General features: G+C 48.1%; 1 protein-coding gene across 3 annotated transcripts in view; it reads left to right on the forward strand.

Annotated features, from left to right (window-relative positions):
• The window catches only part of LOC147740917 (membrane-spanning 4-domains subfamily A member 8-like), a 244,366-nt gene that overhangs the window by 94,553 nt on the left and 133,762 nt on the right, over positions 1-16,051 (forward strand). For all 3 annotated transcript variants that reach the window (XM_086952198.1, XM_086952199.1, XM_086952200.1), the window contains one exon: positions 833-992. In XM_086952198.1, coding sequence (XP_086808324.1) covers positions 846-992 — 147 coding nt within the window. In that variant the 5' untranslated portion in view covers positions 833-845. The remainder of the gene's footprint in view (positions 1-832; positions 993-16,051) is intronic.

Below are 16,051 nucleotides of genomic sequence, written 5' to 3' on the forward strand. Positions count from 1 at the left end.
GGAAAAGCTGCGGACGGAAACCAGGACCCACCAGCCATCCTAATGTGGCGGTGGGTCCTTGGTCAGTCCGCTGCGGTTTTTCCGCATCCTCGGGGCCGGCGGTGGCTTCCGCCGGCCCCGAGGATGCGGAAAAACCGCTATCCTGATCGGCCCCACTGTGTGGACGATTGTGGGAGGTGCCCTTTTGGGGAAATGTTACCAGTCCTGAAGAATTCACACTTGAATAATTCTTGCTGTTGAAAAGGCAAGACCTATGCTATGGGGAAATGATGAAATTTCACCATGTGGGTCATAGTTTACATTTGCAAAATAGGGCCACATTACGATGCTGGGCGGCAAGCCACCGCCCGACAGTTGGAATTATGTCTACAATGTTCACAGCTGGATTGTAAACCGCGTGGTGAATTCTACGGGGTGCAGGGTTTTACAGACACTCCTCATTTCCCCTTTAGAGCCTGCGTTGTCAGACGGAACACGGGCTCCCATAGGGAACAATGGGGCTCTGACCGAACAGTGTTTGGTCACATTGCAATCGGTTGGGCGGTTCCCAAATCCGAGATGGAGTTGGGCGCAAAGTTTCTGCCCAACATTGTAATGAGGCCCATAGTTTCACTCAATGTTTTACACCTAAGACTGGGAAATATCACACGTTACCACAATTCATATAAGTGCCATACAGAGCAGTCTGGAAACTTGACAGCCCTGTGTGCATACATAAATGTGTGCAATTTTGCTCGTTGCACACCTATCCATTGTTGTTAACTTATCACCTAGGCTGTGAGGAACCAAAAATTGTAATAGGTTTTCACTAATGTTTTTATTCCTTTAACAGGATCCTTAACAAGATGGCAGCATCATCAGGCAATGGAGTGTTTGTGGTGACGCATTACATCCCTGCTGTTAGTTCCAGTCCAGTCCACCAGGGGTCACTGACGAGCCAAACACCATGCTTCCTGCAGAAGTTCATTAAAGGAGAACCAAAGGCTTTGGGAGTAATGTATTTATTACATTCATAATTCATTCACGCTTAGCAGAAAGTGGCAGCTAATTTCAATTATTTACAAGGCAAACAATTTACTGTTTTAAATATGCACTTAAAGCTTCCCCTTAGAAAACGTGGTCCACTGTCTTGAAATGTAAATGATCTGGGCAGTGTAATGTGTTACCTTATGTTCGCTTTCCTCCCGTGTTTTGAAGAACAGACAATGAACCATTAGCTTTAGTCACTCTATGGTCTGTATCACATGTGAGTGAGCACTGCAAGTTCTATACACCATTTTAGGGTGACTTGTGTCTTAAGTAGTTGAAGAGCTGGGGTTGTGCTGTTTTAGCACCTCATACAGTGGTAAATGGTTGTTTGTCTCTTGAACTTTAAAAGAATGTGCTGCATTGAACTGCAAAAACAGCAGCATTTATTGACATACCTAAGTATATAACAGAACATAAAATAATACGATACACACAGCAAAATAACAACATAGTTAAAACATGATACGGCAAAACACAACAGGATAGATCAAACATAAGCACAATCACACTATTGCATCTGCGCTTATGGACCCTCTATTTGGGAGTGGTATCCCCAGAAATTCTCACCTTTCAGGGCACCCTGGGTGGCTTTAACCTCCTAGCTCTTCCATCACCAGTGGCAACTCCTTCCCCAGATTACAGTCAATGTGACTAGCTATGACCGTTCTCTGGGTCACTTCTCAACCCACCCCAGAGATATCAGGGTTAGGGATGGAGAAAGTCCTGCACAGGGTCTTGAATTACCCTACACTCTTAACCGGTGTATTGTGTTACCATGGTCTGGCTGTCCGCTCTGTCCCTCAGAGCAGTGTTAGGGATCCCATTCACCCCAATCTGGTGGAAGAGATGATGCCCACCCTCAGGGGTCACCAGACCACACTCTGAGTTCACCTATCAACTAAGAAAGATTAGGGCATGATCTACCTCCTGCTGCCTGGGATCTACCTACCCCTAAGGCCATATTGGCCATCCCTGTAAAGGTCCCATGAGTGGGTGGTTTCTTAGGACAGACAAGGTCCCCCAGCTTGTTTCGTAGTTGAGAACAATCAAAGCAGTGGGATTGGAACTAGGCGCTCAGGCCCACCATCCACCATAATCTCCCTCCTTCCTTTTGGAATGGCCATGGTAACCTTTTTCATGCGAGAAAATCGAAATACAGAGAGACAAGGTGTGAGAAGTTGGCCTGATATGCAGTGCTCACTATTCTAGTGATCACTATGTATCAGTCCAAACAACCCTTATTGATGATTGGTTGTAAGTCAACCTTATAGACCAGCTATCCTAGTAGCGTGGATCCGAGCAGTCTAAGACTAAAGACTCGAGAGGGCGTGTTAAGCCAGCTGTTTACCACACATATACCCCTTGAATACCAAGTGAAAGGACACCACACACGTGCTATGAAAATAAACAGTGTATTTATTAGAATCACAACAGCCCTGTACTCTTTATGAGGACAGGGTACTAAGCACACAACAAAACTCTTACGAAAATACTTAAGTTAGCACAGTATATACAAATGCCCGAGGGGCACGGAAAACCATATACTCTGAAAGTGGAATGCGAAATTACTAGCAGGTAAGTACAGTACTAATAGGCTTTGGAATCGCTAGGACTTGACTATAGAATCGTTAGATTACTTCTAGGAGGCCCAGGGGACTCGGGTGCAGAGTGTGCACTCTCACGCGGGATGCGGGACAAAGTCTATGATAGCTAGTAAAGGTAAAGTTAGTGTTCACGGGCGAACCCGACCTGGTAGGGAGAAAACGAAAGTGGATCCTGACCCTTGGATAGTGAGGCTATGCTGGGGCACCGAAATGCCGAAGTTACCTAGCCCAGGGGCTGCAGCAGCATATGTCTCAAAAGACGTCGGGAATCCTCGTTGACGAACCAGGAGCCTGGAAGAAAGATGCTGGCAGGCGACCACTGAAGAGAGTTCGAAGTGATCCAAGCCTGGATCTTGAAGATGGACGATACCTGTAAGCAGAGGGGACCAAGTTCGTGACTACTAGCCAGTAGTCAGGGGGCACCAGGAGGGCACCGGATGGTAGTAACCTCGACTAGGTGAGTGGGCGACGCTGGGCTCTGCAGATCTCACGGACCAGGAGGCGTTGTCGGCAACCAGGATGGAGGAGCGAGCTGTCCCACGATGGATGAAGCTGTCGGCGTCGCTGGACCCAGGATTGGGCAACAAAGCCTTGGCTAATTCAAGCCCACGCGGTGGACTAAAGATGGCGTCTGGAGTGGACCAGGAGGGTCCGGGGTGCTCCTCTCTTGGAAGGGAGCAAGGTCCAGTCTGGAGCAACCAGACCAGCAGTGATGATGTCGTCGGGCGTCGTTAAGAAGGCCACAAGCCAGCGGGCTAGTAGCCAAACAACGCGGTGAGCAGCAAAAAGCAGAAGGGCCCCACGCTGATCGTGGAGATGCTGGAGGGCTGATCTTCGGTGCTGGAGCTGCTCAGGGTCGGGGCTTCTCGGACCCCAAAGCACTCGCCAGGAGGTTACTCGGCGGGCTTGCCGTGAAGAAGTCGTGCAGTCTTGGCAATAGCCGGTCCCTCGAGGTCTCGTCACACTCACGGTTCTCAGCTTGGCTGTAGAGGTGAGTAGAGGTCAGAGGTGCCAGGGAAGCCGGGTCTCGTCGAGCTGGGCAGTCGGATTCCAGAGGAAGGACTTGCAGCAGACCGCAGTGTTCTTGATGGTGCCTGCGGGTGCAGGGTGACTACTCCTTAGTCACAAGGGAGAATCCTGAAGAAGAAATCTTGAAGTCCTTTCGAAGAAAGTCGTGTCTTGATTCCAAAGATGATCTAATTTGAACAGGGGCTCGCTCCTATCTTTATACTAAGAAAAGGGGCTGACCCGGTGACTAGGTCCTGCCTATGGGTGGGACCAGGAAGGGGGGTGGTTACACCCCTCTCCCCTGCTGGACTTCCCCAGGCCAGGGGCTGGTGTGCCCCTGGAACTGGTTCTGGCCGGCCTATGCGTAGTGAGCACCGGGGTGCCACTCAGCAGTCACCTTCCTGTAAAGCCCTGCCTACCCAGGATACAAAAAACCCTGTCTGGGATGGTGCTAGCACCGCCCCGGACAGGAAACCCTTTGTCCAAGCTCTCCTCGCTGGAAGGACTCCCAGCAGCAGGAGGTCAGACTCGTGTCTGTAGTGGCAGCATCCATTTTGTGGAGCTGAGGCTTCGTTTAACTTTAACCGGGGTTCACAGTTACATACATGTCGTGTCCCTCTAGAAGGGTGGAATGCTAACCCCGTCGCCAGAATTGGCGAGGGGTTAGTATTCCAATTCGTATGACACCTTACTCGACATGTTTTGATAAAGCCATACCAAAGATAGCATTTAACCGCGAGGATTATAATGCACTTAAGAGTATATAGTATGCGATATCATGGAACAGCTATTAGGACTTGGTTCCGCAAGCTGCAGACGGAATCAGCTCATGCCAGAGCACCATCTCACACGATTCCAAGCACTCTGCCTTCAGGATTGTTAAGGCCTGCCATAGGAGTGACTGATAGGAATCTGTGTGTCCATTTTTAGGGTTAGATATAGGTATACTATATCTAAAGCAAAGGGTAATTACACCACCTTGCCCCAGCTGTCGTGCAGCCAGTTGTGTCAGATTTAGATGGCCATCCAGGGGTGGCACAATACATGCTTCAGCCCCTGGTAGGCCCTGGGTACACCTAGGCCCTGAGGTACAGGGTCTGATAAGGTGGCCCAGTTCCAATTGGTAATGCACCTAAGGTACACATGTCAATTTAGTGAGAGAACAGCTAGGCTGTGGGTCTGATTGGCAGGCCCACAGCCAGAGAAAGTCGTAAACCAGTGAAACAAAAGCAAAAAATCTGGGTGATCATAGGATTGCAGACCCTACTCTCCTACACAAGGGAATAGCCTTCTCTAACTCCCCCTCCAAAGTGTATTACTCACTACAAAGAAAAGGACTAACAACTACAAAAAGGGTTGTTTAAACTTCAATGTGAATGTTTCAAGAAAGTGCAAATGCATATTCCCATCCCAAACTACTCAAATAATCTAGTCTGGAGCAGGAAATAAAGGGGGAGCCAGGGGAAAGAAATCTAATTTCTTAATACTGCCCTCTCACACTTTGCAGTGTAATGCTCCATCATTGGGCCTCATCTAAAAACCCAGGTGCAGATCAACACACTGGGTTGAGCGCTAAAGAATTTTTGAAAATATAGTGTTGAGGAAAGAAAATATGAGAACAAACAAAAGGATAGGGAAAGAATGATTCCCTCAAGAAGAGATCATAGAGTGCAAAACATATATAATATTGTTGAAACTATCTGAGGGGAACCGAAGGTTACCTTTATTCTTGGTCACCCTCAATAGGGTTAAAAGTTAGTTTGATACACCGGGCAGATCAATGCCCCTATATACAATTTGCAGGAATATACATGTTTCGGCCTTCATTAGTAGCCCTCACGGGTTACAGCGGCCTTCGTCATGGCATTGATGCCTTAGAGTAATCGTGGTCTTAACCCACACTCGGGTCTCCAATTATTCAATCATTGGATAATCTCCATTTCACCAACTATGCAGTTGCATGGAGGAACCAATTACTGTGAAAGAAAAACATAGAAAACAGGCCTGTATGCATGTACCTCAATTTTCTTACCCTCAACCCTAGAACCCCTTCCAAAAGTGACTACATTACTAATTGCATAGCCCATAGTTTATTGTAAAAAAAAAATTCGGACTTCTCCACCCAGCTGTATAAGGACAGGCAATCACACCTGTGGTGCTAGAATAAAAGACAAAGCGGCTCAAAGAGTATTCAGTGCTACTTCACTAATTTGTTATTTCATAAATACATTATTTTAGGTGAAAAAGGCTCGCCATTTATACATTGTGCGGCCTCTATATCTCACCATCTCCATTGTGCATATTGTATGCGGATATATTCTTACCCGATTTTATATGTTACTTGCTAAACCCGGGACTATCATGGGAGCGTGGTCTCTTCGTCACATTCTATACAAACAAATCAAAAGAAGGAAGATGCTGCCTTCATCCTAATTTTTCGAGTGTTCATTTATATCGAATTCATATAAGTCGTACCCTTGTTCATTATTGTGCATGAGTTAGCAAAATAGAACTAGAAGTTCAAATGCTGTTTGCAGTCTCTACATCACTCGATGTATATGCCATTCTAACAATCCTGGCATATGCATTCAACAATAGCGCAGTTATAGTCCTAAAGTTAACAATCAATCTGTTACGCTCTACAAACGTCAGGTAGCCCCACTATGCAGTAGCTCCCTTAATTTCAATAACCCACTTACTACACTAAGACAGGCGGGAGTCCTCTTCCCGGTTTGAGTCCACCGACAATGCTGGTGCTCCATTCATTTCCTGTTTTTAAGCGTACCTACGTGAATTACGTTGGCGCGCCTGTATATGGATGAATCCTAAATCAACTAGACCTGTTGTATCATCCACCCCTCATTGTTAATTCATTGTTAACTTCAACGGCCTTTGTCTGGTCATCTAGCTCATGTGTGAGAAGTGTATCCCTCCCACTGTAGACATGAACATCTATAGGTTACCCCAAAAAACTCTTCTGGAACCATGTGTACCCAGACACAGTGCTACCTGCCCCATCAAGGACAACCACTGTAGTAGAGTTAGGGTTTCCTTGCTGCTCAGGACCCAGGACTGGGTCCTCAATATCCTCTGAGAGTGCTCCACTACACCCAGTCATGTGACGCAGAGTAGACTGCAGGTAGTAAATTGACGAAGGGCAGGAAAATGCCGACTTTCTAAAAGTAAAAACAACAGTTGATGGACAGAATGCAGAACAATGTCATACATTCACCCCAGTCCAGCCCTAACTGCCAAGCCAGGTCCTCCCTGGACTGGAAACAAGCATCCTAGGTCCTGTTTTGGGCTTTCAGCCCTCATCAGCCAGGATAGCTTGATTCCAGTGGCATGGAGAGCACGGAACTCACGTCTGAGCATACCTGTCCCACTCGGGGTGACAAATGCAAAAACAACAGTTGATGCACAGAATGCAGGACAATGTCAGACATTCACCCCAGTACAGAGATCTGGGCCTAAATCCATTGTTTTTTTGCTCACCATGCCATTCCAGTTTTAACCCAGCCATACGCAAATCAGTTTTGACCCTGTGCCCCATGGGAACAGTCCAGCACAAACAGCCAACCCAGGTCCTCCCTGGACTGGAAACAAGCATCCTAGGACTGGTTTCTGGCTTTCAGCCCTCATCAGATAGGATAGCTTGATTGCAGTGGCATGGAGAGCACGGGACTCACGTCTGAGCATACCCGTCCCACTCAGGGTGACAAATTCAAAAATAACAGTTGATTGACAGAATGCAGCATAATGTCATACATTCCCCCCAGTACAGAGATCTGGGCCTAAATCCATCGTTATTTTGCTCACCATGCCATTCCAGTTTGAACCCAGCCATATGCAAATCAGTCTTGACCCTGTGCCCCATGGGAACAGCCCAGCACGAACAGCCAAGCCAGGTCCTCCCTGGACTGGAAACAAGCATCCTAGGACCGGTTTCGGGCTTTCAGCCCTCATCAGCCAGGATAGCTTGATTCTTCTTCAATTGTGAAGTCAGATTTTAAATGACAATTTTGAAAATGCCTGCAGCCTGTCCAAGGTCACTTGACTGGGTGTAGTTGGCAGTTAGACTTTGCGACTTCCTCCAGACACTCACCCAATAGAGGGATTACTTATGCCTGAATAGGCCATCTGCTATCAGGATGGGGCGGAGCTAGGCATTGCCCCACTTGCAACTGAACACACAAAGGGCTTGTCACCACTGCATTGTCCCGGCAGCCAGCCTGGAGCCAGGGCAGGGGATTCAGGACATTTCAAGCACTTCAAAGAGAGACCTCTAGAAACATCTCTCCCTTCAAAGAAAGCACCATGTATAAAAAAGGAGACCCTGAGAGTTACTCTTCAGTTCACTTTCTGGACCTCTGGAGGGACTTTCAGAAGACTGTCTGTGTCTGTTGCCTTCTGTGCCTCTCTAAAGTGGAATGGTTGATGAGTCATAACCACCTAAGTCACATAGTGACAACAGCAACATATTCTGTTCTAGGCAACCCTTGCTCAAATTGTGGCCTACATCCCTAAACCCCAAGCCCACACTGGTGCTGGTTGATAAAATAACAATTGACTCAGCCTTGACCATGCCCATGAGAGATTCAATTACAGCAGTTGTCAAAGACATGTTTCTTCCAACTTAACTCAGTGAAGTGAATTATTTATCTTTTTTGTTATTCATCTTTTTTTGGATAAGATACAGCTTTTAAAAAGGGTAATACATGTGGGCTACTGCAAGGCCATCTGCCTGCGTCTATCTGCATATTTGATCCTTAAACAGCCCCTGCCCTGACATTTCTTCATTGGCTTGCTGTCAATGAACAGATTGGGGCAGATTTACAAGCCCCTTGTGCCTTTTTTATGCTGCTGATGCGTCACTTTTGTGATGCAGTGGCGGCGCAAAAGATGCGCCATGGTGCGGGGTATTTACAACGTGATGCATCTGGGTGATGCGTCACGTTGTAAAGCCCTGTGCCAGAAGGAGGTGTTCCTGTGCATTGGGGGGGGTGGGGCTGATCCAGGTCAGAAACGCCTCCTAAAGGTGGCTGAGTGAAATCTACAAGATTTCACTCAGTCACATTTTGGGCCCATGCTGCGTCAGAACACTGCGCCTGCTTGACGCAGGTGTAAAGATTGAGGCAACATTAACAAGATAGGGCACCCCCGAGCATTGCTGAAGCTGCGTCGCGCTTGCGACGCAACTCCAGCAATGCGCCGCCTTTACGGCACACATGCGTCACGCATCTGTGCCGTTTTTGCCCCATGGGGCGCCGCATTGTAAATGCTCCAGAAAAGGGGGTGGTGATGAACAGAGTGTCTGAATTAAGTAGACCACTCTTACCCAGTCCAAAGATCAGGGCTTGATCCATCACCGTTTTTTAGCTCACTGCACCATCCCAGCTCAGAACCTGGCTACATGCAAATTAGTCTGTTCCTGTCCCAGTGCATGATGGGAAAAGGGCAAACCAAACTACCAAGCCAATTCTTATACTGGGAAGGAAACAAGCTCCCGGGGACCGGTTTCTGGCATTTCAGCCTTCGTCGGCCCGGCTTGCTTGAATCCTGATGGTGCAATGAGCAAGGGACTCACATCTGAGTATACCCTTCCACGCTTATGAAGGACAAAATGATCCAGAAAAGGGGGTGGTGATGAACAGAGTGTCTGAATTAAGTAGACCACTCTTACCCAGTCCAAAGATCAGGGCTTGATCCATCACCGTTTTTTAGCTCACTGCACCATCCCAGCTCAGAACCTGGCTACATGCAAATTAGTCTGTTCCTGTCCCAGTGCATGATGGGAAAAGGGCAAACCAAACTACCAAGCCAATTCTTATACTGGGAAGGAAACAAGCTTCCGGGGACCGGTTTCTGGCATTTCAGCCGTCGTCGGCCCGGCTTGCTTGAATCCTGATGGTGCAATGAGCAAGGGACTCACATCTGAGTATACCCTTCCACGCTTATGGTGGACAAAATGATCCAGAAAAGGGGGTGGTGATGAACAGAGTGTCTGAATTAGGTAGACCACTCTTACCCAGTCCAAAGATCAGGGCTTGATCCATCACCGTTTTTTAGCTCACTGCACCATCCCAGCTCAGAACCTGGCTACATGCAAATTAGTCTGTTCCTGTCCCAGTGCATGATGGGAAAAGGGCAAACCAAACTACCAAGCCAATTCTTATACTGGGAAGGAAACAAGCTTCTGGGGACCGGTTTCTGGCATGTTAGCCGTCGTCGGCCCGGCTTGCTTGAATCCTGATGGTGCAATGAGCAAGGGACTCACATCTGAGTATACCCTTCCACGCTTATGGTGGACAAAATGATCCAGAAAAGGGGGTGGTGATGAACAGAGTGTCTGAATTAAGTAGACCACTCTTACCCAGTCCAAAGATCAGGGCTTGATCCATCACCGTTTTTTAGCTCACTGCACCATCCCAGCTCAGAACCTGGCTACATGCAAATTAGTCTGTTCCTGTCCCAGTGCATGATGGGAAAATGGCAAACCAAACTACCAAGCCAATTCTTATACTGGGAAGGAAACAAGCTTCCGGGGACCGGTTTCTGGCATTTCAGCCGTCGTCGGCCCGGCTTGCTTGAATCCTGATGGTGCAATGAGCAAGGGACTCACATCTGAGTATACCCTTCCACGCTTATGGTGGACAAAAGGATCCAGAAAAGGGGGTGGTGATGAACAGAGTGTCTGAATTAAGTAGACCACTCTTACCCAGTCCAAAGATCAGGGCTTGATCCATCACCGTTTTTTAGCTCACTTCACCATACCAGCTCAGAACCTGACTACATGCAAATTAGTCTGTTCCTGTCCCAGTGCATGATGGGAAAAGGGCAAACCAAACTACCAAGCCAATTCTTATACTGGGAAGGAAACAAGCTTCCGGGGACCGGTTTCTGGCATTTCAGCCGTCGTCGGCCCGGCTTGCTTGAATCCTGATGGTGCAATGAGCAAGGGACTCACATCTGAGTATACCCTTCCACGCTAATGGTGGACAAAATGATCCAGAAAAGGGGGTGGTGATGAACAGAGTGTCTGAATTAAGTAGACCACTCTTACCCAGTCCAAAGATCAGGGCTTGATCCATCACCGTTTTTTAGCTCACTGCACCATCCCAGCTCAGAACCTGGCTACATGCAAATTAGTCTGTTCCTGTCCCAGTGCATGATGGGAAAAGGGCAAACCAAACTACCAAGCCAATTCTTATACTGGAAAGGAAACAAGCTTCCGGGGACCGGTTTCTGGCATTTCAGCCGTCGCCGGCCCGGCTTGCTTGAATCCTGATGGTGCAATGAGCAAGGGACTCACATCTGAGTATACCCTTCCACGCTTATGGTGGACAAAATGATCCAGAAAAGGGGGTGGTGATGAACAGAGTGTCTGAATTAAGTAGACCACTTTTACCCAGTCCAAAGATCAGGGCTTGATCCATCACCGTTTTTTAGCTCACTGCACCATCCCAGCTCAGAACCTGGCTACATGCAAATTAGTCTGTTCCTGTCCCAGTGCATGATGGGAAAAGGGCAAACCAAACTACCAAGCCAATTCTTATACTGGGAAGGAAACAAGCTTCCGGGGACCGGTTTCTGGCATTTCAGCCTTCGTCGGCCCGGCTTGCTTGAATCCTGATGGTGCAATGAGCAAGAGACTCACATCTGAGTATACCCTTCCACGCTTATGGTGGACAAAATGATCCAGAAAAGGGGGTGGTGATGAACAGAGTGTCTGAATTAAGTAGACCACTCTTACCCAATCCAAAGATCAGGGCTTGATCCATCACCGTTTTTTTAGCTCACTGCACCATCCCAGCTCAGAACCTGGCTACATGCAAATTAGTCTGTTCCTGTCCCAGTGCATGATGGGAAAAGGGCAAACCAAACTACCAAGCCAATTCTTATACTGGGAAGGAAACAAGCTTCCGGGGACCGGTTTATGTCATTTCAGCCGTCGTCGGCCCGGTTTGCTTGAATCCTGATGGTGCAATGAGCAAGGGACTCACATCTGAGTATACCCTTCCACGCTTATGGTGGACAAAATGATCCAGAAAAGGGGGTGGTGATGAACAGAGTGTCTGAATTAACTAGACCACTCTTACCCAGTCCAAAGATCAGGGCTTGATCCATCACCGTTTTTTAGCTCACTGCACCATCCTAGCTCAGAACCTGCCTACATGCAAATTAGTCTGTTCCTGTCCCAGTGCATGATGGGAAAAGGGCAAACCAAACTACCAAGCCAATTCTTATACTGGGAAGGAAACAAGCTTCCGGGGACCGGTTTCTGGCATTTCAGCCGTCGTCGGCCCGGCTTGCTTGAATCCTGATGGTGCAATGAGCAAGTGACTCACATCTGAGTATACCCTTCCACGCTTATGGTGGACAAAATGATCCAGAAAAGGGGGTGGTGATGAACAGAGTGTCTGAATTAAGTAGACCACTCTTACCCAGTCCAAAGATCAGGGCTTGATCCATCACCGTTTTTTAGCTCACTGCACCATCCCAGCTCAGAACCTGGCTACATGCAAATTAGTCTGTTCCTGTCCCAGTGCATGATGGGAAAAGGGCAAACCAAACTACCAAGCCAATTCTTATACTGGGAAGGAAACAAGCTTCCGGGGACCGGTTTCTGGCATTTCAGCCGTCGTCGGCCCGGCTTGCTTGAATCCTGATGGTGCAATGAGCAAGGGACTCACATCTGAGTATACCCTTCCACGCTTATGGTGGACAAAATGATCCAGAAAAGGGGGTGGTGATGAACAGAGTGTCTGAATTAAGTAGACCACTCTTACCCAGTCCAAAGATCAGGGCTTAAACCATCACCGTTTTTTAGCTCACTGCACCATCCCAGCTCAGAACCTGGCTAGATGCAAATTAGTCTGTTCCTGTCCCAGTGCATGATGGGAAAAGGGCAAACCAAACTACCAAGCCAATTCTTATACTGGGAAGGAAACAAGCTTCCGGGGACCGGTTTCTGGCATTTCAGCCGTCGTCGGCCCGGCTTGCTTGAATCCTGATGGTGCAATGAGCAAGGGACTCACATCTGAGTATACCCTTCCACGCTTATGGTGGACAAAATGATCCAGAAAAGGGGGTGGTGATGAACAGAGTGTCTGAATTAGGTAGACCACTCTTACCCAGTCCAAAGATCAGGGCTTGATCCATCACCGTTTTTTAGCTCACTGCACCATCCCAGCTCAGAACCTGGCTACATGCAAATTAGTCTGTTCCTGTCCCAGTGCATGATGGGAAAAGGGCAAACCAAACTACCAAGCCAATTCTTATACTGGGAAGGAAACAAGCTTCCGGGGACCGGTTTCTGGCATGTTAGCCGTCGTCGGCCCGGCTTGCTTGAATCCTGATGGTGCAATGAGCAAGGGACTCACATCTGAGTATACCCTTCCACGCTTATGGTGGACAAAATGATCCAGAAAAGGGGGTGGTGATGAACAGAGTGTCTGAATTAAGTAGACCACTCTTACCCAGTCCAAAGATCAGGGCTTGATCCATCACCGTTTTTTAGCTCACTGCACCATCCCAGCTCAGAACCTGGCTACATGCAAATTAGTCTGTTCCTGTCCCAGTGCATGATGGGAAAATGGCAAACCAAACTACCAAGCCAATTCTTATACTGGGAAGGAAACAAGCTTCCGGGGACCGGTTTCTGGCATTTCAGCCGTCGTCGGCCCGGCTTGCTTGAATCCTGATGGTGCAATGAGCAAGGGACTCACATCTGAGTATACCCTTCCACGCTTATGGTGGACAAAAGGATCCAGAAAAGGGGGTGGTGATGAACAGAGTGTCTGAATTAAGTAGACCACTCTTACCCAGTCCAAAGATCAGGGCTTGATCCATCACCGTTTTTTAGCTCACTTCACCATACCAGCTCAGAACCTGACTACATGCAAATTAGTCTGTTCCTGTCCCAGTGCATGATGGGAAAAGGGCAAACCAAACTACCAAGCCAATTCTTATACTGGGAAGGAAACAAGCTTCCGGGGACCGGTTTCTGGCATTTCAGCCGTCGTCGGCCCGGCTTGCTTGAATCCTGATGGTGCAATGAGCAAGGGACTCACATCTGAGTATACCCTTCCACGCTAATGGTGGACAAAATGATCCAGAAAAGGGGGTGGTGATGAACAGAGTGTCTGAATTAAGTAGACCACTCTTACCCAGTCCAAAGATCAGGGCTTGATCCATCACCGTTTTTTAGCTCACTGCACCATCCCAGCTCAGAACCTGGCTACATGCAAATTAGTCTGTTCCTGTCCCAGTGCATGATGGGAAAAGGGCAAACCAAACTACCAAGCCAATTCTTATACTGGAAAGGAAACAAGCTTCCGGGGACCGGTTTCTGGCATTTCAGCCGTCGCCGGCCCGGCTTGCTTGAATCCTGATGGTGCAATGAGCAAGGGACTCACATCTGAGTATACCCTTCCACGCTTATGGTGGACAAAATGATCCAGAAAAGGGGGTGGTGATGAACAGAGTGTCTGAATTAAGTAGACCACTTTTACCCAGTCCAAAGATCAGGGCTTGATCCATCACCGTTTTTTAGCTCACTGCACCATCCCAGCTCAGAACCTGGCTACATGCAAATTAGTCTGTTCCTGTCCCAGTGCATGATGGGAAAAGGGCAAACCAAACTACCAAGCCAATTCTTATACTGGGAAGGAAACAAGCTTCCGGGGACCGGTTTCTGGCATTTCAGCCTTCGTCGGCCCGGCTTGCTTGAATCCTGATGGTGCAATGAGCAAGAGACTCACATCTGAGTATACCCTTCCACGCTTATGGTGGACAAAATGATCCAGAAAAGGGGGTGGTGATGAACAGAGTGTCTGAATTAAGTAGACCACTCTTACCCAATCCAAAGATCAGGGCTTGATCCATCACCGTTTTTTTAGCTCACTGCACCATCCCAGCTCAGAACCTGGCTACATGCAAATTAGTCTGTTCCTGTCCCAGTGCATGATGGGAAAAGGGCAAACCAAACTACCAAGCCAATTCTTATACTGGGAAGGAAACAAGCTTCCGGGGACCGGTTTATGTCATTTCAGCCGTCGTCGGCCCGGTTTGCTTGAATCCTGATGGTGCAATGAGCAAGGGACTCACATCTGAGTATACCCTTCCACGCTTATGGTGGACAAAATGATCCAGAAAAGGGGGTGGTGATGAACAGAGTGTCTGAATTAACTAGACCACTCTTACCCAGTCCAAAGATCAGGGCTTGATCCATCACCGTTTTTTAGCTCACTGCACCATCCTAGCTCAGAACCTGCCTACATGCAAATTAGTCTGTTCCTGTCCCAGTGCATGATGGGAAAAGGGCAAACCAAACTACCAAGCCAATTCTTATACTGGGAAGGAAACAAGCTTCCGGGGACCGGTTTCTGGCATTTCAGCCGTCGTCGGCCCGGCTTGCTTGAATCCTGATGGTGCAATGAGCAAGTGACTCACATCTGAGTATACCCTTCCACGCTTATGGTGGACAAAATGATCCAGAAAAGGGGGTGGTGATGAACAGAGTGTCTGAATTAAGTAGACCACTCTTACCCAGTCCAAAGATCAGGGCTTGATCCATCACCGTTTTTTAGCTCACTGCACCATCCCAGCTCAGAACCTGGCTACATGCAAATTAGTCTGTTCCTGTCCCAGTGCATGATGGGAAAAGGGCAAACCAAACTACCAAGCCAATTCTTATACTGGGAAGGAAACAAGCTTCCGGGGACCGGTTTCTGGCATTTCAGCCGTCGTCGGCCCGGCTTGCTTGAATCCTGATGGTGCAATGAGCAAGGGACTCACATCTGAGTATACCCTTCCACGCTTATGGTGGACAAAATGATCCAGAAAAGGGGGTGGTGATGAACAGAGTGTCTGAATTAAGTAGACCACTCTTACCCAGTCCAAAGATCAGGGCTTAAACCATCACCGTTTTTTAGCTCACTGCACCATCCCAGCTCAGAACCTGGCTAGATGCAAATCAGTCTGTTCCTGTCCCAGTGCATGATGGGAAAAGGGCAAACCAAACTACCAAGCCAATTCTTATACTGGGAAGGAAACAAGCTTCCGGGGACCGGTTTCTGGCATTTCAGCCGTCGTCGGCCCGGCTTGCTTGAATCCTGATGGTGCAATGAGCAAGGGACTCACATCTGAGTATACCCTTCCACGCTTATGGTGGACAAAATGATCCAGAAAAGGGGGTGGTGATGAACAGAGTGTCTGAATTAAGTAGACCACTCTTACCCAGTCCAAAGATCAGGGCTTGATCCATCACCGTTTTTTAGCTCACTGCACCATCCCAGCTCAGAACCTGGCTACATGCAAATTAGTCTGTTCCTGTCCCAGTGCATGATGGGAAAAGGGCAAACCAAACTACCAAGCCAATTCTAATACTGGGAAGGAAACAAGCTTCC

This window comes from Lissotriton vulgaris, chromosome 1_1 (genome assembly GCF_964263255.1).
Source record: "Lissotriton vulgaris chromosome 1_1, aLisVul1.2, whole genome shotgun sequence".
Lineage (NCBI taxonomy): Eukaryota > Metazoa > Chordata > Amphibia > Caudata > Salamandridae > Lissotriton > Lissotriton vulgaris.